General features: G+C 38.4%; 1 protein-coding gene across 15 annotated transcripts in view; it reads right to left on the reverse strand.

Annotated features, from left to right (window-relative positions):
* Positions 1-4643: 4643 nt before the first annotated feature.
* Positions 4644-24162, reverse strand: part of PCM1 (pericentriolar material 1) — a 103540-nt gene continuing 84021 nt past the window's right edge. For all 15 annotated transcript variants that reach the window (XM_023586987.3, XM_058289948.2, XM_058289946.2 and 12 more), the window contains 13 exons: positions 23249-23369; positions 21595-21753; positions 20807-20943; positions 17631-17765; positions 15276-15473; positions 13248-13310; positions 12842-12977; positions 12382-12548; positions 9962-10031; positions 9144-9400; positions 6621-6713; positions 6405-6525; positions 4644-4968 (listed from right to left, as the gene is read on the reverse strand). In XM_023586987.3, coding sequence (XP_023442755.1) covers positions 4943-4968; positions 6405-6525; positions 6621-6713; positions 9144-9400; positions 9962-10031; positions 12382-12548; positions 12842-12977; positions 13248-13310; positions 15276-15473; positions 17631-17765; positions 20807-20943; positions 21595-21753; positions 23249-23369 — 1683 coding nt within the window. In that variant the 3' untranslated portion in view covers positions 4644-4942. The remainder of the gene's footprint in view (positions 4969-6404; positions 6526-6620; positions 6714-9143; positions 9401-9961; positions 10032-12381; positions 12549-12841; positions 12978-13247; positions 13311-15275; positions 15474-17630; positions 17766-20806; positions 20944-21594; positions 21754-23248; positions 23370-24162) is intronic.

Genomic DNA, 24162 nt, shown 5'->3' on the forward strand with positions numbered 1-24162 from the left:
CGCTATATGCCATTCCCTAGTAAGGGACCATGACATTATATTGGGCTTCAAATTTCGGGGAGTTCTGGATCACAGAGTGTTTCAACAATGGCAATGGAGGGATACTGGTATGGGATACCAATGACAGGTGATATATGGCTGACAGGGAGCTGTACAGAACATATGTCCAGGGTGCATGGCAATGTATGGATATACTCATAGTGGCAACAATTAAAAACCACAGTAGGGGGGGGTACTGGGTTCCTGGCCAGTGGTGCTCTGTCGTGGTCCCTAGGGGAGCAGCGACAGTCTCCCAGGTACAGTGGCGGGGACCGGGAGGGAGTGAGGGTTCAACAGTGAGCCCCTGATCCTAATGACTATGCTTGTGAGCTGATAAACCTAAAATAAGAACAAGGCCTAGAACAACTTTGTACCTGGGAATTTCCTTCTGTCAGCCTTCATGTTACTCAAATGTGGCCAGTCTCGAAGCCAAATTCAGCATGTAAATGCAATGCCTTCCCCCCAGCGTGGGACATGACACCCGGGGATGAGCCTCCCTGGCACCGAGGGACCACTATCAACTACCAACTGATGATGCAACTGGAAAATGACCTTATACGGAAGGTTCAATGCGGATCAGCAGAATATCCCTGTCTACATAAAATATCATGACTTTAAAATGCTGTTTGACCTAAAGTAAGGGGGAAATGGAAAGGAGAAATGAGTTTATATGGCTACGAGTTTCTAAAAAAGAGTCTGGAGGCTGGCAGAAGGATTGCCCTCATGCACAACTGAGCAGAGTCAGAGAGACAGATAAAGCAGATACAACCCCCAGATATTGGTTCCTGTGAGGGCTAAAGAGACCCATGGGAGTTATGGTCATGGCCGATGGGGTTAACTACCAGGGCAGATGGCCCCTCTTTGGAAATGGTGTTTATGTGTGATGAATCTGGACTCAGATGGGATCTCCCTTCATAAGACTTTCATGCTAATGTGCTGGAGGTGCAGTTAATGTTGGGGTTTAAGATATATTTAGGGGATTTGAATCTCTGGACTGACAATGTGATAGCCAGGTCCTGAGCCTCAACAGACTCCAGCACCTACAATCTGATCTATTGGACTTACCACACTCAGCTAAGATGGAGTTGAAGAAGGACAACCACCACACCATGGAGCCTAGAGTGATTACAACTGAAAATGGGAGGATTGCATCCAGCATCCATGTGGAATCTGAGCCTCCTCTTGACATAGAGGTGCAATGGACACAACCAATCCAATGTCCACATAGAAGAGGTGGCATTGGATTGGGAAAAGTGGACATGGTGGACGATGGGTATGGGGAAAGGCAGGAAGAGATGAGAGGTGGAGGCGTCTTTGGGACATGGAGCTGCCCTGGATGGTGCTTCAGAGGTAATCACCGGACATTGTAAATCCTCACAGGGCCCACTGGATGGAATGGAGGAGAGTATGGGCCATGATGTGGACCACTGACTATGAGGTGCAGAGGTACCCAAAGATGTACTTACCAAATCCAATGGATGTGTCATGATGATGGGAACGAGTGTTGTTGGGGGGTGGAGGGGGGGTGGGGGGTGGGGCTGAATGGGACCTCACATATATATCTTTAATGTAATATTATTACAAAGTCAATAAAAAAAAAATGTAGATTGCTTAGGAAAACATTGAAAAGTAAGCAATATCTCACAACTACCCAGCTATTTAAGTTTGAGGAAAATTTCAGTCCTTCTTTCTTGTGCCTTCTCCAAAATGGATATATACATGATACCTTGCATTTGTATAGTACTTATATTCAAAGCATTTCATTTGATGGAACAATCCATGTCTACACCCAGTCTGAAAATAATGACTAAAACTGTGAAGCAACAAGTGAAAGTCAAGTTGGTGAGTTTATTTTTTAAAAATAGCAAAGGGATGGGAAAAAAAACCCTAAATGCATATGTTCACAGTCTCACTAAAAGTGAGGTTTAATTAAAATGCTGACTACTACTACTGTGAAACTGGTATATGTAGTTTTATATTTTTCAAAGTCTTTTCGTGGTATCATTTAATTAACAGAATTGCTTTAAACATGCAGTTATACTTTGGGAGATACATAGTTCATTAAAGGTAAGGATTGTGAACAAAATAACTACTATTGAGTAACTTAATATTTACAGCTATATATTAAAGTTAATCACGTGTGATTGCCTATACCCATATACAGGAGATAACTACCTTTAGGAAAAGTCTTAATGGAATAATACATTAAGCATGTAAGAGAGAAATAACAGAACTCTGTTATACTGAAACTTTATACTGTGATTAGCTTTTCAAATAACCAAATCAATAGCTTTCTGTAAATCACTGGCCTAAAGTTTCCTTTGTTATAGATATTTCTAAGCCTGTGAAGAGGAAATGAAGAGACAGCTAAATAGAACTCTTTTTACATATGAATCAAGGCCATTTGTAGGCACAGGGCCCTCCGTTCTTTAATGAAAAATGAGCCAGCCTGTGTCACCAGTGAATCTGAAGAGGAAACCAGACAGGTGACCACCGAAAGCGTTCAAGTAACAACTAGTTGTGCATCGAGAGCAGGAGGAAAGCCTGGCTCTTCTGGTCGCAGTGACTGAGCAAGCATAGCCATAGAGGAAAGGAAGTGAAAGCCAGAACTGACATCCCTTTCCCCATGAAGAATGAGCTATTTATTTTAAAGCTGGGCAAGAAGCAAGTCCATCTATTTTTGTTTAAATAGGAGAATGTTCTCTACATTACTATGTAGAGTTGTATAAAATACATATTAATTAGGAAATAATACCAGAATTTATCTGCACTACAGGAAAAAATATCTCATTTTTCATGTCTTGATTTTATTTTTTCCAACATTTAGATCCGTCAAATAAGCCATCATTTTGGAATGAATTCTAAAGCATAATTAATTGCATATGTCAATTTAAATGAAAATGCAATTCAGGGTTGGTATGTAAGATATACATTTATTAATAGTGAAAAAACAGTTTACCCAAGGTGAATGTTACAAAATACGAAGAGTGCCTCCAGTTTGGCTAGCTCACTATTTTAGGCATCATCTCAGCCTGCATAGGGTTCGCGCTTAGCATCGTGACCTTTTCTCTCTCTACCTCTAATCAAATTTTCAATTTAAAAATGAAGACAAACAAGAATATTTAATACCTAACCCTTTAAGCAATAGTAATGGAAAACACTTTAAACAAATTATCTGTTTACAAGCCCTAGGTATTTTAGAACTTTAAAAATTTAATTCTCAAGTAAAATAAAAAACAGACTAGGTAACAGCATCTGTTAACTCAAGACAAACAAGCAAGTTTGATAAGGTTCTTAGTACTTCAGTAAAAGCTAAGAATAAGCCCAAGTTGTCCACTGTACCTACCTTAAGATGCACGCAGAGAGAGAGAGACAGCCGCAGTATGTAATACTGCAATGTGTACTGTGTTAGGCTCGAGTATTAAAATGCAGTTTACCCCTCTTCCTGCTTAGAGTCTAGAAAGCAAATATAAAATTTGAGTATACATATAATGTAATGTATTGTTTCAATTCGCCTGATGTAGGGCCAACTGGATGAGAATTCTTGATTCTGGAATGGTGGTTTTCTGAAGAATACTTTTTATTAAAGTTAGATATATATCTTACATAATTTAAATTAAGTAGTGATATAGTAAATGTCCTCATAGGAAAATCCTCATTTAATATTCTCTGATTGGATATTCTAGTTTTATACTGAGGTATCAAGCAAGGAAGAGTTTTTAAAGGAATATTTTAAAAGGACTTTAATACCAAGACCTTTTCCTATGGGGTATTTCAGTCAATTGCTAAATTTAAAAGACCACTTGAAACTAATTCTTCATATTTTACTCAAGGAAGAGCCTGTAAGGTTTATTTATTGTTAAATAAGTGGAGCCTTACTGGGTATATGGCAAGTTTGGGTATGAAGGTCATCACCTTTTAAAAGCTGATTTACTCAGTGATGAAGCTGTTACAAAGATTTTCTTTATTCAATATTTCATCTGCGAATGAATCTCTCACTACATACAGAAAACGGCTATGTATTAAATTATCACCTTAAACGGCAAGTTTGTCAGAAGGCATACAGAACCTTTCTGGTACATAAATTTAGTTCTACTAATACCTACTTAAAGAGTTTGGTTGTTCATTTAAAATTAATCACAGTGTTACTTTGTGCATAAATACTAATTATATGAAGTGTTTTTTTTTTCTTTTTAAGACTGAAGCAACATAAACAGGAACTGAAATTCTGGAAAATATTTATCTCATAGGCAATTATGTAAGTTCTAGGTATTAAGGACATGTTTTAAACTTATAACCCAATTTGAATGGAATATTAATATATATTCTACAATAGGTTCATAAATATTCATGGCTATCTTTTTAAGCCGACCCTATTCTTGTGCAGGAATAGGGCTTGCAGGTATCTAAAAGAACATTATAACCCAATAGCAGCAACAATGGCATTATTCGAAAGCCTGGCCTAAAGAAAAATACCAGTGACTGGGCTTTATAATAAATAGCATATTTCTCTAACTCGTAACCATTGCTCTTCTCTGAATAGCCTAATTATATAGAACAGTGACTTGCTGCATAGAATTCAACATAATTTTCAAAAAAGATACTTTACAGACAAGTCCAAAGTTTATTTAAGACTATATTTTAAATTATCAGGTTACTAAACATCACAATGGGGGGGTAAAAGGGGAAAAAAACCACACAACACTGTGTTTCAAGGCTTGAACCTGTGCAGAATTCAGTTTCTGATGTTTTAAACTGCCACGGGCAGAAATTAGTACACCTATTAAAAATGCAGTGTCAAACTAATTTACATTTTTATACAGATCAAAACAGATGTTTATTTAGTGCCATTTTCATATATGCATTGGCTATGTGAAGAGTCAGATGAGTTTCTGAAGATGCCTCATGTACTTTGGGCTGCCACTGTTTCTGAAACACAGAATAATAATTAATGCCTTATACTTACTGAATTAAGATACTATATACTACAATTTACTTTAAAATGGTTCCCTTCAGTTAAAGTTTTTACTTTTAAATATAATGTTAATGAAAAGGAAATCCTACTTAGTTTACTAAAATAATTTCCTGATAACACACAGTAAGAGTTCTTAAAAAAGTAATGAGGGATTCAGTTTCAAAATGGCATACTGAGAATACACATCCTTTCTTCAAACAACAACCAACAACAATAAAAACCCACCAGAAAAAAGAATAGGAATAAAAATAAAACAGACAAAAAGAGAGAAGACAGGTTATGAGAGATAAGGGAACAGGAGGTATCAAATGCCCAAGAGACTTGAAGCAGGTGGAGATGGACTGGAACAGCATGGAGGAAGCTGCAACCTGGACAAACGAGGAGAGGCAGCAGTTGAGGCGGGTACCATATCCAAAGGGAAGGCAGGAGAGGGGCTAGGCTGAAGGTGGCCAGGAACCACAGAGGGCAGGTAGAAGAAACTGGGCTGAAAACGGGGAAACTGATGAACTAATATCTGAACGGTCTGCCTTTCTCTTCACCTTGTTTCCAGGAAAAATAAAAATAAAAAATCATCTATGGTTTTAAGCAATTCAAGGAGTATAACAAAAAAAAAAAAACAAAAAAAAAAACCACCCTTTGACCTTGATAGCAGAACCTTTGGCCCAGGGGTTGTGCTATTAGACCCATAAAGAAGGAAATCTGGGACTATTTTTTGGCTCTGCAGTGAATGATATTTCAGTCACTGAATGAATCCTCCTCAGAAAAACTATAGATGTAATTATCACTATAGCTACAAAAACAGAGTCTCAAGTGTGTTTACTTTAATAACCACAATGTTTAAAAAAAAAAAATTGAACAAAGCAGCAGAAAGGGAAGAAGGAGTGAGAAAAACTAAGAACCAAAAATGATGGAACTAGAGAAGGGTCGGTATTTAAAGTAACATAGAAAACAAACAAAATCCAAAAGTAATATGGACACTTTTCACAGGGAAGAGAAGAGATATTATCTGAATTTTATAAACTAGGAAAAGTTACAACAATAGATTTACAGAGACCTTCTGAAGGACTAAAAAATAATTATTAAAAGAAGTAGGATCTTGTTTCTCTAACTCTTCTGCATCTTTTTTCTTAAACAATGTGCACATAGTATTCTGCCAAAATTAAGATTTTAAACATAGAAAAAATTAGCTGATATTATCATTTTATAAATTTGGGCAATAGAACTAACATTTTATAGAAGTCTGCTTCTTTTTCAAAATTTTCCTTTCCAAAATTTGGATAAGTCTCTAACGTACTAATTAACAGCGGTGCACTTAAAAAACAAAACAAATTGATGGAATCAAGATTCAACAATTTTTCAATATAGTAAGATTAAATTTGTTAACTCTTACCAGGCTCTTTGAGTGTCTGAGAATTCCCAGCTAATTCTTCATTCTGCATTGTTTCACATAATATTTCACTGGGCAAATGATTATTCTGTTCTTCTTCTACCATTTTCTTTCTTAGATCTGCCTTTAGAATGAAAATAAAAAACACAAATTATTTTTTATCTTAACAGTATTTGTTACATAAAGACATTTATAATTAAGGAAAAGAAAGCCAAATACCTCTGAGTATATTGTCAGTTTAAGTGGTAAATCTTCAACTTTCACAAAGTCTTCTTCATCAGATTTTTGACTTATGTTACCAGATTCTGCTTCCTGTAAGAGAAACAAATGTCTGGATATAAAACAAAGCCATTCATGCCAAGATACGAAGTGGGTTCTTACTCTGCTACGTTTTTTTTTTCTATATTCAAATCTACTGATAAAAGGGAATTCTAGAGTTCACCAGAAGAGTCACACACCTGTTTGTGGGCCCACTACTGACCTTGGCTTAGCTTTCATGTTGTAAAAGAATTTAGTCTCCTCAGTGTGACCAACTCATTTATAGGTTCTCTACACATGGCTCTTCTGCCCCTTTTACTTGAACCTACAATAAGCACTAATCTTGTAAATATATGTCCCAGAGACTTAAATCTTTGGTCCATTCATGTACCAGTCGGGTCCTGAATCTCAGTAGAGTTGCAACACCTACTCTCCAGTTCATTACCCAGGATAATTAATGAGGAGGTGATGATGGACAATGCCGTCATAAGGAACCGAGAGTCTGCAACTGCAACCAAGATAGCTTCATCCATCTTCTAATCTAAGCCTCCTCTCAATGAGAAGCAGAGTGGGCATAACCGCCCCCAAATCCTCAAGATAGGGGAATGAACAACGGACTAAAGTAGACTCATTATTATTCTATTACAGATTTATTATTTCAGCAATGAAAGAACTCTTATCATTGATATAAAGGCGGTGGCCACCAGAAGTTCTGAGGGATGGGAGAGGGAAGAATTGGTGTAATATGGGGGCATTTTTGGGACACTGCATTTGTCCTGCATGACACTGCTGTGATGGATACAGGCCGCTGTATATTTTGTCATAACTTACAAAAGCGTATGGGACAAAGTGTAAAACTATGTCCATGGCTAGTAGCAGTGCTTCAATATGGGTTCATCAACTCTAACAAATGTACCACACTAAAGAAGGATGTTGTTAATGTGGGAAAAAGTGGGAGGGGTGGGGGAGGGGCATATGGGAATCCCTGATATTCTTTATGTAACATTTATGTAATCTAAAGCTTCTTAAAAAAAAAAAAAGATCGTTTAACCTATGCAGTTTAAAGGAAGAAATAGTGGTAGTTATATTAGTGTCAAAACAACTTTGAAAACAACTTTCATTTTTTAGTATGTTTACGGAATGCATCAGAGAGCCATATCCAGCAGAATATAAATCAACATTTATAAACTTTTTAATATCAATTCTGTAGAGGTTCAAATAAGATGCTATGAATTTATTAACTCATTTTTGTAATCACCCCAAACTGTTTTATTAAAACTTGAATTATTTTCTTCTTCTAGTTCTCCCTTCTGATTTTTAATACTATCATCATTCTACCAATTACCCAAGTGGCAAACCTGAGGGGTTTCCTTTCCTTGCACTCTCCTTCAGCTGAGATTCCACACATGTACCTCAGTGGAGCCTCCCAACACAGCTTCCTCGACTATATATCTTACAAAGTCGTCAGATTAAGCCCCATAAACCAGGGCTTGGACCATTTCATTTTCCTGCACAAAAACCTTCGCTAGGGTCCCCTGCTTAAAATTCAAATCCAAGGCCTTCTTAATGTAACTTAAAGTTAATTTCAATTGAAGATCTCCTACAGCAACTCTACAAATTACTCAAATGATAAAAATAAATTTAGCGGGTTTCCTCCGGAGTTTTAAATGCATAATTTTACTGGAAGAGGGGCATTCAAAACAGTTAAAAGAACTGTTCTTTCTAATAATGTTTTTGAATCAATATAAGCCCCCTTCCTGAGAAATTATTATAGCTGGAAATCTATCTTTAAGAAGGGAATGAATGTTTTAAGAAATACATAAGTACAGTTCTTGGATCTAAAAGTAATTTTTTGGTTCAGATATTACGTTATAAATGTCTTTGTTTTTGTTGCAAGACGCAACCGAAGATTCCAAAAAATAACCTTCTTGCTATAAAGTGAAACTGAAACAAAGATCTAAAGTAAAACTAAACTACCTACTATCATAACTGCAGATTTTCTAGGGTATGTTCCTGTCACTCAATGTACAGAGATAAGGATTCTTCCTATCAAATTGTTTTATTTCAAATCCATAATGAATTCTTTTAAGTTTGTCAAAGATTTACAAACCGCTCTAAACAGCGGAGAAGTCACGGGGGGGCAGGGTGAGATTAGTGACGACTCAGGTGCCACACCTGCGCATCACTTCAGATGGACCTGCGCTTGAAATGAACTCTTAAGGCTGCCTAAAACTCAGATTTCTTTGTTTCTCAAAACTTACAAAAAGTAAAACAGCTTTTAGGTTTAGAGATGACCATTTTGTCTCACTGTACCCTTCTGCTCAAATTTAAAATAAGCTTCATAAGAAGTAAAAAAAATTACTTCCAATAGTTTCTAAACCTAAAGTGCAGTTTCGTTTATATGCTAACAATGTACAACTGAAAGTGAAGAAATATGCACAGAAATAAAAAGCAAAAATATTTGGAAATGTAAGGAATACATACATAGTCATTCACTAACACGGGAGACTCCGTGTCAGGACTCGCGGCCAGGGAGCTCTCAGGGGTCTCCCGAGCAGACTTCACTTCTTTGATTCTAGGCACTAAGGATTCAATTTCCGTGATGGGGAACGGCGCAGGGTTAGGCTGTCTCGATGAGTCCACGGTTGTGACTGAGTCCTTGGGGGCAGGGCTATTTACAGGTGGCTCATTTTCCAAGATATTTAGGTAACAGGGTTTCACAGGCAAGCTGTCGTGGTCATCTGTGATGAAAAGGAAGTCTTAGTATCAGTATAATGCTGTAGTTGTTAAATTTTTTTTCTATAATATACCAAATGAAGATAATGTGCATGAATGAGACATTTAAGGTCCAAAAAGAAAAAGTAATGATGAGTTTTCCACAGTAATGATTCCTACATCTGGTTGATCAGATTCATCTGGGGATGTTTTAGAAATGAGATTCCTGAAATCTACCTTGTTTTTAATGAATCAGAATTTTCAGTTGTAGGGCTAAGGAATGGGTAATTTTTTAAAAAACAAACAAACAAAAAATCCCCGTTTGTATCTAAGGCTGCCTTCCTTGAAGAATTTTCCTGCATGGTTAAATATTTGTTGACTTTTTAAAAACAGGTATTCACAGGGGGAAAAAAAACCCTTTTATGTTTTCCACAAAGGACTGAGGGGTAGAAAAAAGGCATACATCTGATTCAAAATATTTTCACATGTACGTTAGCTAAGAATTTAGATTTCTTAGTTTTTAAGCACATAAATGGCACCATAGGTAATCTTCAAATTGAACACTTATCTAGACTCCTTTCCTTTACCAGGAGTGGATTCTTGCTCTGATGGGACATTTTTGCTTTCTGCTGTTTTTCCAAAGTCATGTTGTAGAACCTAGAAGGGAAAAGAAATACTCCATTAGCAGGGCCTAAACATAAGGTGCCTCTACGGGAGACAGTTAGTAGTGTGTGGTTTTTGTCCATCCTGAGGTCTTCATACAAAGAAGTTTAAAACCATCGTGTAAAACATTTTAGGGAAGGGTGCTATGATGCAAATTCAAGAGAGCGAAGCATATAAGCTTCCTTTTTTTCCTACCCACCTCAAAATAACACACTGAACTAGTCTTAAAGATTCCACTTTTATTATTATTTTTAGACTCTGTCTTAAAGAAATCTAAAGGACATTGGAACTGTGGTGCAGGAAGAGGAGCCTGCTTTCCCTCTCAAGGGCCTTCAGGAGGGAGAGGGTGGCGCCAAGGCCACCAGACTCAGAAGGAAGGTGGAACGAAGCTGTGCAAGGGAAAATGACACCGGCTTCCTCTCCCCACCTCCACCCTACATGGACCATTCTGTTTTGGAGAAATTTAATTAGTGGTGGACAGGGTAGGGTAGGGGACAGAAAGTACAGGGGAGGGCAGAGGCATCCGGGGCAAGTCTGTGGAATGGTGGGGCCCTTGGCCCCAGAGCCCCAGCAGCCAAGCCATGTACCCCCCAGGGAGAGACTGGAGGTCCATCTTCAGAGAGACCAAACTGCCCTGAAGAGAAGCCAGCAGATGCGGGCACTGGGCATCTTTACTGAAAAGCTAGCCATCGACTCAACTGCCCGGCAGTGAAGCCAAGAGACCCCCGTCTGCGTCGTGGCATCTCATTCATTACCAAAACACCAAAGCTTCAGCAGACCTGAAGAAAGCCTCCTGGTATGTAAGGGAAAGTACTGCTTTCATGAAATAACGGTGCTATGGAAAGGTAACAATCAGAAAAAAACAAAGTGCTAAGAAATTAAAACTATTATAGTTGAAATAAAAAAACTTCAAACAAATGTTATAGTCAAGGAAATCTCCCAGAAAGTAAAACCAAAGATAAAGATGCAACAATAAGAGGAAGAGGAGAAAATCAGATGAATCCATGATGATTATAATTACATTATAATAGCAATTCTAGAAAGGGTGAAAAGAGAAAATGGCAGGAGAGATATAAAGGGCCTTCAAGATATGATACAGACTGACATACCCACTAAGTACCCAGCACTCTGGACCTAATGATGTATTTCACTGTAAATCTTCAGCTCCATGGAAAAAAGCTTCTAGAGCAGGGAGGGGAAAAAAGATAAATGCAATGAACTAAGAAAAGTCACTGTTTCAACAGAAATACTGGAAACAAAAAGACAAAGCAGCAAAGCCTTCAAAGAGCTGAGGAAAATTATTTTCCCAGACATAGAAAATGTCAAAATATTTATCTTTTATGCATTCTTTTCTCAGAGAATTACTGGATGATGTGCTCCACAAAAATGAGACAATAAATCAAGAGAGAAAAAAGACAAAATCTGGATTCTGGAAACAAGAACCTGAAAAAGAATAAGAACAAAGAGAATTTCCAAGCTGACAGCGATTCAGCAGGTCTAGAGAACAGTTAAGTCTAGAATGAAGCAGGAAGAAGTACTCTAGGAAAGCAAAAAAGGGGCAAATTGGGTCCACGTAGAAAATTCTACTTGATGGTTTATACAGCTACTAGAGGACATGACAAATTAGGCATATGTTCAAAGAAAATTAAACAAATGAAAAATTGAGAGTTATTAAGCTTAGGAGAAAAATGAACAAGGATAAGCAATACACACTAATTATACTGACTCAGTAGTGATATTCACATAGTTTGGTAAAATCTAAATATTTGGTTAACTATAGATTTAACCAAAAGAAATATAATTAAATGAGGATGGAATAAGGGGAACAGGTGTGTATCTGACCTAAAAACCTACATATTACAGTATGAAGTCAATAGATAATGTCTTATATATATGTATCATAATATATGCATATTTTTCAGAAAAAGAAATAGCAGAAGAAATTGTTCAAAGCACTGCCTCTGGGGCAGGGTAAAGTGGAGGTAGAGAAGAGGATGATTTTTAAATTATTGTTATGAGCCTCTCACTTAGCTCTACCTGAATTGTAAAACTTCTTCCAGGTATGACTAGGATAAAAATATAAATTAAAACCCAAGAATTTCCAAAACAATCTCATTGTTTTTAGGACTTCTTACAAAAAAATTAAAAGATTGGAGTGCTGTACATTTAAGTGTTGCTGAATATAAAGAATGTTCCAGATTTCAAGAAGAATATTAAAGAGGTTTCTATTCATGAGAATGAGAAACGAGAAACTGTAAATATTGACATCTTTAAGAAGGACCTGCTTTCAATAGTTACAAATTTTAAGAATGAAAAAGGTTTATCAAAGTCTACGTCAAAATACCTGATCATGTTCATTTTCTTCTGTTGTTTCAGTGTTAGCCTGAAGTGAAGTCTGGACATCTACAGGTCCTTCTTCAAATTCTTCCATTTCTTCATCCTCATTCTCATCTTCTCCACTTCCATAATTAGTCAAAGCCTGAGTTTCAGCTTTAGACAAATCTAAGGTAACTGACACACAATTTTTAGTAATTTTCAGCACTTAGAAAGAGCTACCCATTACTGCACATCTATGTTACACAGGTGCTTTACACACAATTTCTGAAACCTTCAAAACAGAATTGCAGAAAACTGTGGTATACAAAGGACATGTAACTTAGCCAGGTCACATAGATAGGTGATGGATCTGGAATTCAATTTCTAGTTTAATACTGAATTCTGTACTCATTACCACACTCTACCAACTTATGTCAATAAGTGACACGAAGTAATGTGCGAACACAGTGCAGAGGCTTTAAACTTACTAATAGACACGGGACGTCCTTCACTTTCCTCATCTTCCTCTTGATCAGAAACATCAGATCTCACATCTTTGGGACCTTCACCATCACACACTTCAGAGGTCTGAGTCTGCTGAGCGTTTTCAGTCTCACGCTTGTCCTAGCCACAAATAAATTTGAGAGATTAATTCCTAAAGAACATTTAGAAGGGTAAATATTAAGTCCATCATAAAAATTATAATGGTCATTATCTCATAAAACAATACAAAAAATCATTTTTGATGGTTTAGTTTCTTCAAAGAAGAAAAAGGTTGGTGAGAAAAAAGGACATTTGATTATAGACTTCGCTCCTGACAGGAAGGCAAAGGCTGCCAGCTGTCCGCTCTGGTCTCAGAAGCAGTGCTACTGGGCGTCCTCAACCAGTACATACTTTGTCTTCATCATTCATCTCTCCAGCAAGTGAGCCGTCATCTCCTTCAAGAATCCTTTTGGCCTATAAGCAAACCAATTAAACAGAATTTAGGGGAAACCTTCAGCGATAGACATTAGGTATTCAGTAGACTCTAACAAATGCTTTTCTTTTTGACCATCACTCAAAGATGTGAATGTTTCCTTGGATGTGTACATTAAACTATTTTATTGAAATCTTTTAAATTCATAAAACAAGATCCATGGCTGCCTTCCTGACATCTCCTCGGCCATTATAAGAGGTATCTCAAACTTACCAAGTCAAAACAAAATCCTTGATTCCCTTCTCTCAAAATCCCTTTCTCTCTTGGACTTCCAAATCTCAGTAAATGGCACTATGTTTCACACAGAAAACTGGGAATTAGCCTTGATTCTTTGCTCACTCTTTTTTTTTTTTAAAGATTTATTTATTTAATCCCCCCCCCCCAGTTGTCTGTTCTCTGTGTCTATTTGCTGCGTCTTGTTTCTTTGTCCACTTCTGTTGTCGCCAGCGGCATGGGAAGTGTGGGTGGCACCATTCCTGGACAGGCTGCACTTTTTTCGCGCTGGGCGGCTCTCCTTCCGGGTACACTCCTTGCACATGGGGCTCCCCTACGCGGGGGACACCCCTATGTGGCACGGCACTCCTTGTGCGTATCAGCACTGCACATGGGCCAGCTCCACACGGATCAAGGAGGCCCCGGGTTTGAACCGCAGACCTCCCAATGTGGTAGACAGACGCCCTATCCACTGGGCCAAGTCCGTTTCCCTCTTTGCTCACTCTTAACATTTACATCTAAACCCATTAGAATGCCATATTGGCTCAATCATCAAAATGTATCCATTTTTGCTACACACCCAAATCTAAGACACATTTCATACCTGGACTATTGCACAGCTTTACAACTGGTTTCCCTGTTCCATTTCTCCTTACAATCCTGGTGAAATATGGTACCCAAAGGAATCTTCTATATTTACAATCAGATTATGCCACTCCCTATTTCAAACTGGCCCAGGGTTTCCAGCATGTTTAGAATAAAAGAACAAAAGGTGCTTATCACGGTTCCTGAGGCCCATGATCTCACGTTACCTGCTCTCCGACCCCGTGTCCACACTGGTCAAGCTCACTTCGTGTGCTCCCGCTACCTGGCCTTCCCTCGGCTCGCCACACTGCCCCATCTTGTCTCAGGTTCTTCACATTGGCAGCTCTTTGTCCTTCACCTTCATGTTTAGCTCCTTCCTGTTTTCCCTATTTTAGTTCGCATTCTACCCTCTCACAGAGCCTTGTGAGACTACCTCAAGTAATCTTTCTAATGATTTGCTATTCAATTATACTTTTTTACTTTTCTTGAAGCTCTTAGCAATGGTTGAGATTATCTGACATTTATGTATTCATTGTCTAGAATATGAGTATCTAGAAAAGTGTGCAAGAGGTCATTTAATGCTATCTACTTTACATTTTAAGGCAAAAGGGTTCTCTCTTCCTGTTTAGGGAGCTGGCCTGCTTTCCCTCTTGTGTTCAGTCAAGAAAAGGGCAGGGATCTCGAGGGAAAGCCTCCTGGTGTGCCTCAAGTTGAGGGGAAATCCCTGTCTCACTTCACATGTGATCAAGACTAGCTTCACAGGACATGAGAAGCTACAGGGATCTGAAACCAAAATGAGAGCTGGGAAATAAGCCCACACATGTGCCAAGTCACTCTGGCTAATACGGACTCCTCGAGCACTTAACTGGCACGGGCGACGTCCATGACAGGCAGCTGGTCAAGGATAATAATGGGGACAATAACAGAGCCAGTAATGTGAATTACACATGGAAACATAAATCCAGCCTCAATTCTTGTCAGCCCTTCTGATCTACAGTGTGTAACCAACATATGCACTGGTTTATAATCTGATTGGTACGACTAACAATACCTACTTTTGCTGAGGCCGAGTATGATTAAAGTTAGTAATAATGATCAAGAAAAATTGTATATTCTCTTTATCACTAGCTTATCAAAGTGCCACTTACCTCTTTTGCATAAGACTGCATTACTCCAGCTGCTTCTATTTTCCTTTTGCATCTCTGTTTAACAGTTACACTATTATTATCCAAATCTTGCATGAGCTTAAAGAAAGCCAATTCATTAAACAATACTTCAGATATTTCAACAAGCAGATCCTCTCCACAATCCTTTAGTTTTCTGCCAGCAAATTTTGCCAGTGAATCCTATTGAAGATAAACCAAGTAATTTCATTTTAAGATTGTAGTAAACTTCAACTATGGGTAGAGCCATACAAGTGATTAAAAAGTTTAAACTGTAATACTCACCTAGAAAAAAACAATTTTAGTACTTTTATGTATTGAAAAATTTTAAACTGATGGCCTAGTATTACTAAGAAAAGACAGGATAATATTACTAAAGAATATTACTAAGTAGGAAGCGTACTGGTTTAAGGTTTAACAAGGATACAAAAGGAGAGCTAAAGAACACAATTATCATACATAAGTTTAGTTCCTACTTAATATAAATGCTAGACACAAACAAGTTAAGACAGGGGATTCCTAATTCCCAAAGAGTTCTCAGACAAGAAAGTATTAAGTCCTAAGTGATGAAAAGAGAGAAAAATACAAAGTCCTTCACATCTAAATGGAAAATGGTATTTTTTAGATTTCCCCCTTTATGAAAGCGAACCAATCATTCTATTTCTTTTCTTTTCAGTATTAGTTTACTTCTGTCCAAGTTGAAATACAGTACTCATCAAACGGATGTCTTCTATATTCTATACCATTTTTATGAAACTGATTCTCTTTATCTCTCTTCCTAAAAATATGGACGGTGCTATTTAGAAAACTGGCAAAGAATTATAATTGTCAGTGCTCCCCTCCTCCCCCAAAACTTAAAACTTTCTTACTTAGCACAATCATAGAAAGAAGTACATATGCTAGGTGCTTTGTTAAAAAAATTCATTGAACAAGTTTCAGAAGGAAAAAAATGTAGATTTAACCTCTAGCTCATGCAAAGTTTTCAATATTTGGGGTATTCATTTAGTGCAAATTAACTTCTATTAGCACGTAGGTCCCCCTTGTTAAAAAAATCATGAAAGGTAAAAGAAAAGCAAGTCAGATTTTCTTGGACTTAGGAAAAGAAAATCTTTACAAATGCTTTGGAATCTGCAGACAATTATGATAGTAGTAGACACAACTGTGGAAGTGCTCCATGAAACTTAATAAAAGCTATTTAAATTATAAACAATTTCTTTTTCAGCTTGATTCTAAAATGGGGTTACTTTTTTTCTGAAGGAATAAGCTAGCTAAATTTAGACAAATACATATATCTAAAAATTCAAGTTGGTTAAGATACAAGCATTTTTAAACAATACATATTTCCACAGATGTCTTCTACTCCTTATAAATTATGTGTTAGTACTATTAGACTAAACAAAGATAAAATAATTTGGAAACTACAATCAACTTTATAGTTTAGTCTTAATAATAACAAAATGGAAAATTATAGTGGTAGAAATCTCCATCAATCCCAGGGATTTAAAAACAGTTGAAAGACAGTCATAACATTGTATCTAAAACCAATTTACAAGGAATAGGAATCAGGGAGAAACTTTACAGGAAATTTTTGTAATAAATATGAAAAGAAAAATGTATTTTCTAGTTTGGAGTAAACATCAACATCCCTGATGTCCTGCTGGGAAGCTGGGTGCATTTACCTGTCGCGGCATCTGGGACATGGAGAAAGCACACAGGCTTCCCGGGCGCCCCCACCACTGGGGCTGGCCTCTGCGGGGGGCGGGGGGGTCTTGTGCACTGGAGGAGGTTCAGAAGCACCCCTGGCCGCAGCTCACTGATGCCAGCAAGATTTTGCTTTCCCCTCTCCCCCCTCACTGTGACAACCAAAATGCCTCCAGACATTGCTGAATGTCTCCCGGGCAGGGATGGGGGCAAGGGACCACACCTCCCCAGTTAAGAACCACCGCCGTAGCATAATGTAAGGTTATTCTTATAGCCTAAAATTTCTCAATAGTCAATAGCTGGTATCTGGCTTTTAAATTTGCCCAGATTTTATAAAAAATAACTTTAGCAATTGTAGAAAAATCAAAACCATGAAATCTTATTAGAGTTGGGATAGGCCTTATAGATGATCAAGTTAAATGAAGACATAGGTCCTAATAAATTTTTTTAATCAAGGAAAAGAATAACCTAAAAAGCATTAAACTGCCATCCAAACGGATACCAGAACGGCTATCTACCTGATTAAATAAATTGTGTAATGCCAGAAAATGGCAAAAAAAAAAAAAAAAAGAAGAAGTTCCAACCAGATGATGCATATTGGTAACTTGAAATTGTCAACATACAAGTATGAACTCTTACCTGCAATATACTTCCAAGTTGTTTATGAAAGAACTTGACGAACTCTTTGCTTTCATCATTTTGCTGGGTAAGGGTCAAAACCATGCGTCTTACTGAAGTTAGAAGTTGAGAAGAACATACTTCATCCATGTGCTCCTAAGAAAAATCCAAGTTGGTTAAGATATAAATTTAGGTACTGTTTAAAACTTCCTCCCTACGTATTCTTATATGTTTGGCAATTCTGACCCACCATAGCAGATGACAGCCAGTAAAAGAAACTGGCTGATCCAAACTTCCTCATTATTTCCTCTCTGTACCTTAAGGAGAATTATCCAATGTTACTGTTTCCGCTTTGCCTGTCTTTTCCTGTTCCCAGTTTAGTTAATTTCAACTTCTCTTACAACCCTACTGTCTACCCATTTCCTTTCCACTATGTCCTAACTCAAGGTTTCCCCATCTCGGCAGCACTGGGCCCTGCAGGCTGTTCAGAGCATCCCTCAACACGACCTAGCTCAATGGCACCTGGTCTTAGTGCTCGAATAAAGGCATGGCATTCACGTTTCCCAACAGCTGGGAAGGGGACGAGCAAGCCTGCTGGTGAGGACATGCAACAGGGCACGGCTGGTCCTGCGATAAGATTTATTGATAGAGGAAGTGGGCAAGAGTGCCCTGTCAAAGGAGCCTGGAGGAAGGACACCAGGTAGGTGGGAAAAGAGCTAAGAGACAGGCCAAGCTGGAAAAGGTCTTGAGAGACGTTTAAGCTGGTCTTCCTCCCATGGGCCAGTTGTTTTCAAACATCCATTTATCAATCTGTTCAGTAAGTATCTACTGAGTATTTACTGTAAGCCAGAAACTACTCTCAGCAGTGGCGATGCAGCAGTCAACAAAAGATTAGCATCTGAATACTCAGAGCCTGTATTTCAGTGAGCAGAGACCAAGTAAGTAAGCCTATTTAACCGGCTGCCGAGGAAGAGTGCTTCCGAGGAAAAGAAAAGCCGGTGGGTCTGCTCCACAGCATCTGACCAAGCACCTGAGGGTTCTGGGGAGAGTCCTGCAAGAATCTGAGGGAAGAGCGTCCTAGGCTACAGCTGCAGCAGGTGTCCCACCCCAAAAGCGTGGCGCACCTAGGAGCAGAGCTCAAAGACTAGCACAGGAGGCAACCAGACAGCAAGGCCACTGCACTGCTGTTAACGACCGCCCACAAGAAGGGGTGTTTTGAGGTTTTTACATGGAGCAAGTGCTGAGTTTGAGCAGTCACCTGATCCTCTCTTTTCCTTCAGCTAGTCAGATACCCTGTGATCTCTTCAGAGAAAGCAACCTCTACAAGTGCTGCATGCTACTTCTCAAAGATCTCTCTTCCCTCAAAACATGCTGTGGAAAGCAATTACTTCCACTGAGGGAAGAAACAAAAGCACATTAAGACAACTTTCTATTGTCAATGTCTTACAAAGAACTTAAACTGTAACATAAGACATGAGGCCTAGGACAACATATCTTGTAGTTTTCCATATCTGGATGAAAAAAAAATACTGAAAAGTTTCAAATTTTTAAATTTCCATTTTAAAACAACACATAAGAGGAGTAGGTGGAGCTCAGTGGTTGAGCACCTGCTTCCCATGTACGAGGTCCTTGGTTCAATTCCTAGTACTTGCCAGAACACACACGTAACAGAGTACCATCTCAAAAAAAAAGTCCTAATCATGTTTTCCTACTCCATTTCTTGCACACACACACACTCTTCTTCGCTAATGTTATTAAACAAGATGATGAGCACTGCTTAGTCTCATACTCTCACTCTTGGCAGGAATATAAGTTGGGTAATCGTTCTGAGGGACAATTCTGCATAATGTCTCAAAAGTCTTCAAAATGTTCATACCCTCTGAGCTAGAAATTCTACTGATGTATTTTTAAATTTAGGTAAATCACAGAAAATGTTTATAACAGGAAACAAACAAACAGAAGTACCATTCAGCAAAAACTGCCGATCATTCCGCTGCTGACTACCGGCACTCCGTGGTCACTCTGGCTGTGTGTGCCTTTGCTCAGCTCGCAGACGCTGGCTCACCTGGTCCTTGGCCCCAGTCCTCTTACCTAGTGCCAAGACTTCAGGTGACATCAATATGCTATAAGCTACCCTGTCTGTCTGGGGCTCGCTGAATATTCAAATGACCACTTGCCTTCTCTCCCCGTAATTCTGTAACAGGCAGTTCAAAAATTTAACGTCCAAAATAGAGAACCCTTGACCCTCCACCTCTTCCAAGCCTTCTTGGTCTCAGTCAACCACATTTCCGGCCAGCCAGTTCCCTTTTCTCATCCTCCAACCTCCCAACCATGAGTAAGATCTGCTGATTTCCTCCTCAAGTGTATCCCACGTGTCTACTGTTCCCCATCTCCATTACTGCTGCCCTGAAGCCACTATGCATTTCTCATCTGGCCTCACTGCACTCCTGGCCGCCTATAATCAATTCTGCAAAGCAACTAGATTTTGTCTCTCTTCTGCTTAGAATCTCCACTGCACTTGGAATTAAGTAAAAACTCTTACTTGTGGCCTACAAAGTTCTACCTAACAGGTCCAGACTCCCTCTCCAACCACAAGGCCTTTCTCCAGTTCCTTCGCCAAGCCGAGCTGAAGGCCTCCATTTCCACCCTCCGTCTGGAGTGATACTGGGTAAAAGCTGGCTCCTCACCACTCGCACCGCTGTAATGTCGCCTCTTCAGAAGCCTTCCCTGCCCTTCCCTCTAAGGCAGATACCATCACCTCACTGTATTCTAATTCTCTGCATGGCACGAGTTTTGGGTCTGTATTCCCATTCTAGCATACAAGCTCCATGAAGGCAAAGGCACTGACTTGGTTCACTGCCATATCCATAAAATCTGGCATACATTAGGCATTCTAAATATATTTTTGAATGAATGAATGTTGTGTAACCATTAAAAAATATACAGTAGAAAAGTAACAATCTAGAAAGATGTTTCTGGTATAGTACATGAAAAAAATAAAAAGAAGGCACTTATACATGTACAAAAAAGCACAGAAAGGTCCCCAAAATGTTGGTAGGGGCTATACCTAAGCGACAAAATTATGGGTGATTTTAATTTTCTTTTGTTTATCTGTATTTCCTGAATTTATTATAATGAATTCTTTTGTATGACTCATAAAACATAACACAAAGTTGTTTTTCTAAATTATTGCTTACCTTCAAAAAAGGAATGACTTCTTTCATAATTGCTTTAATTTGCCGGTCCAGCTGTTGAGTATCAATTCTAGGACAAGGGACTGTAGAAACTTCACTTTTAGGTTGCTGCGAACTATGATTTTCAATAATGGGAGTTTCTAGTTTTAAAAGGGAAATGATCATTAGCAAAATAAAGCCTCTGACATACATATGAATTTTTGCAAAAATTTTAAGATTAAATTCTGATGATTTTATACTAAAATAATACAAAGGTGCATTTAGTTTGTTTCTGCACCACTGATAATGAAAAGGAAGTTGTGATAAAATCACTCATAACGGCAGCGGACTTGGCCCAGTGGTTAGGGTATCCGTCTACCACATGGAGGCCCGTGGTTCAAACCCCGGGTCTCTTTGACCCGTGTGGAGCTGGCCCATGCGCAGTGCTGATGTGTGCAAGCAGTGCCCTGCCACGCAGGGGTGTCCCCTGCGTAAGGGAGCCCCATGCGCAAGGAGTGCACCCCGTATGGAAAGCTGCCCAGCGCAGGAGTGGTGCTGCACACAGAGAGCTGCACAGCAAGATGACACAACAAAAAGAGACAGAGATTCCCATGCCACTGACAACAAGAGAAGCGGACACAGAAGATGCAGCAAACAGACACAGAGAACAGACAACTGGGGTGGGGGGGGGGAGGGAAGAGAAATAAATTAAAAAACAAACAAACAAAAAAAACACTCATAAGCCATCACGTGGGGCTCTTATTTTTTATATGGAACTACTATTTTCACTTTTAATCAATCCAAGTACACACCTTCTAAATTATTAACCACAGAAGTAGCAGCAGCACCATCTTCATCCTCAATAATCCTGCAGGTGCATCTTATATTTGCATTATTTTCAGCCTCAGTTTTCATACGCTCATATTCCCTCATTCTGGCTAATGCTTGATCTAAGTGAATCACAGTGTTGCCTGCATTTGGAACAGAAATATTTCTAGAAGATGTAAATTCTTTAATGTATTCCACAAAGTATATGAATTAAAAAATAAAGTTTAACATAGGGAAGAAAAACTAGCTTTAATAAGTTCTAGATATAGTACTAGCTGGGTACTTCACATACGTTATCACATTTATTTATTTAACCCTTAAAACAATACTATAAAGTAGCACCCTCATTTTCAGAGAACTTAAGTAACTTGCCCAAGGTTTCACAGCCAGTTAAATGTAGGAGCATGGATTTGAACTCAGGTCTGTCAAACTCTGAAGCCCATATTTATTTCACATCACGTTGCTTCACTTGAACAGTAAAAAGAAAAAAATCCAAAATGTGTTTCAGATTCTGATGAAAACAACCCAACCTAACACAAGTAAATCAGATAAGGAAAAGGCCTAAGAATGAGATTTCCCAATTCCCCTCTGTCCACTTCACACAAAGCTAGGAGTAAGGAGTATTTAGAAGGGAACAAACCAGCAAATAAAAGAAAACAGATAGGACTTCAAGTCACTAGGCAATTCAGAAAGGGGAGACAACCTGAGGCCAGAGGACTGGCCATAGGGAGATTTTTCTCCACTATGGGTTAAGCTCAGGACAGACGGGACAGACATTTACTGAGCAGGGAGCTAGGACTCAACAGTCCTCCCTCGGCAGGATAGGGCAAAAGGCACCTCACTGAAAGGCAAGGCCTGGCCCCTTTCTTTGTAATGGAAACATGCCTTTGAAAACATCCAAATCTTGTTCTCATTATGTGAGCACTATAATAATGGGGCCTTAGATTATTGTACCAGTAAAGTGCCCTGGAGATCTGAGTGACTGAATTCTCAGGAGTCTTTTAATAGGCCACACAGCCTAGGAAATGAATGGGGTATCTACACATTTTTCTTTTCCCTAATCTGAAGTCTAGGACTCAGATATCCCCCCTTAAGAGTTATACAACCCTCATTTATTTTAATACTGATGATAAACTTTTTTTGAAAAGCAATGTGCCAAATCTTAGAGCTCTATCTGGGGTCACTACAGATTATTTATTCTGAGAAGTTTAAGTTCTCTACTTCAAATTATGGAGTCAAGATGTTTATTAAATTGTGATTGGATGAGTCATTGATACCTCTGAATTATAACTTTCCTGTTAGACCGGAAGGATAAGTAAAGGAAGTCAACATTCTCTGAGCTCCTATTATGCATATTAGAAAATTCTAAATATTTTTCACAAGAACATAGCAGGGGAAATAAGATTCCCATTTCTTTAGTACATACAGAAAGAGTTAGAAAGGTCAGATGGTTTGCCTAAGATCAAAGAGTTAATAGCAAGGAAATTCTTGAATTTAGACAGACGGGTACTTTAAAGTCCACGTGCTTTCTACCACACCTTGCCTTTTTAGGCTTTTGTTTCCATACCAATGCAGTACAAAGACTGAACCAGATGAATTTAAATTCATGTTCTGAGAATGTGGCAAAAGTCTGCTTACCTAGATCATCTGTTGCAAAAGGCTCAAAATTTGAAGATACAGACATGACACTAGCATTATCAGCATCATTTTGCTCTCTTATTTTGTGTGTTTCTCGCTCAAAGTTCTTCTCAAAAGTTTCCTTAGTAAAGAAAAGCAAACAAAAATTACTAATATTTCTTTTAACAAACTATGATTAATATTTAAAATCTAACATGGAAACCAAATATTTGCATTAAGCCATACACTCAAAAGAAATATCCACAGGTTATGAATTTTCCACTGAAACAAGACTGTGGTACAACCAACGTTATCTAAGATTGAACAGAGCCAAAGAAAACATTAAAATATTAAGTAACCTTGCAGAACTTCTGTTTGTCTTCATGTTGATGAAAATACACAAAGCCTGTTACGGATTAAATTCTAAATTTGACCAAGTTACCTCTGAACATTTTTTCTGTACCTTGAGGGAAATTCACCTATCACCAGACTCTAACAATGCCTAGTACCTTACTACAATACCTGGTTGCCTCATATCAGGAGGAAAAAAAAGTGATTGCATTCATATTTTTTAAAAAATGAATTTTATTGAAAAATAGCTTACATATATATACAATGCATCCATTTTAGCATGGCGTTTGATGAGTTTTGACAAACATACATCCTCACTGAACACCTTCCCTAAAAACATGGACAATTCCCAGCAGCCCAGAGTTCCCTCAAGTCCCTCTACAGTGAATGTCACCCTAACACCACACCCATGATTCTAATTGCAACAGAGTTTAGCTGATTCCAGAACTTCATATAAATGGAAACACACAGAATAATCTTCAGTGCCTGGCTTCCTTCAGAACCAGTCTGTTTCTGAAATTGATCCACACTCTTGTGTGTTTTACAAGTCCATGTTTTTAATGGCTGAATGGTGTGGCTATATC

The sequence above is a fragment of the Dasypus novemcinctus genome, chromosome 29 (genome assembly GCF_030445035.2).
Source record: "Dasypus novemcinctus isolate mDasNov1 chromosome 29, mDasNov1.1.hap2, whole genome shotgun sequence".
In the NCBI taxonomy this organism is placed as follows: domain Eukaryota; kingdom Metazoa; phylum Chordata; class Mammalia; order Cingulata; family Dasypodidae; genus Dasypus; species Dasypus novemcinctus.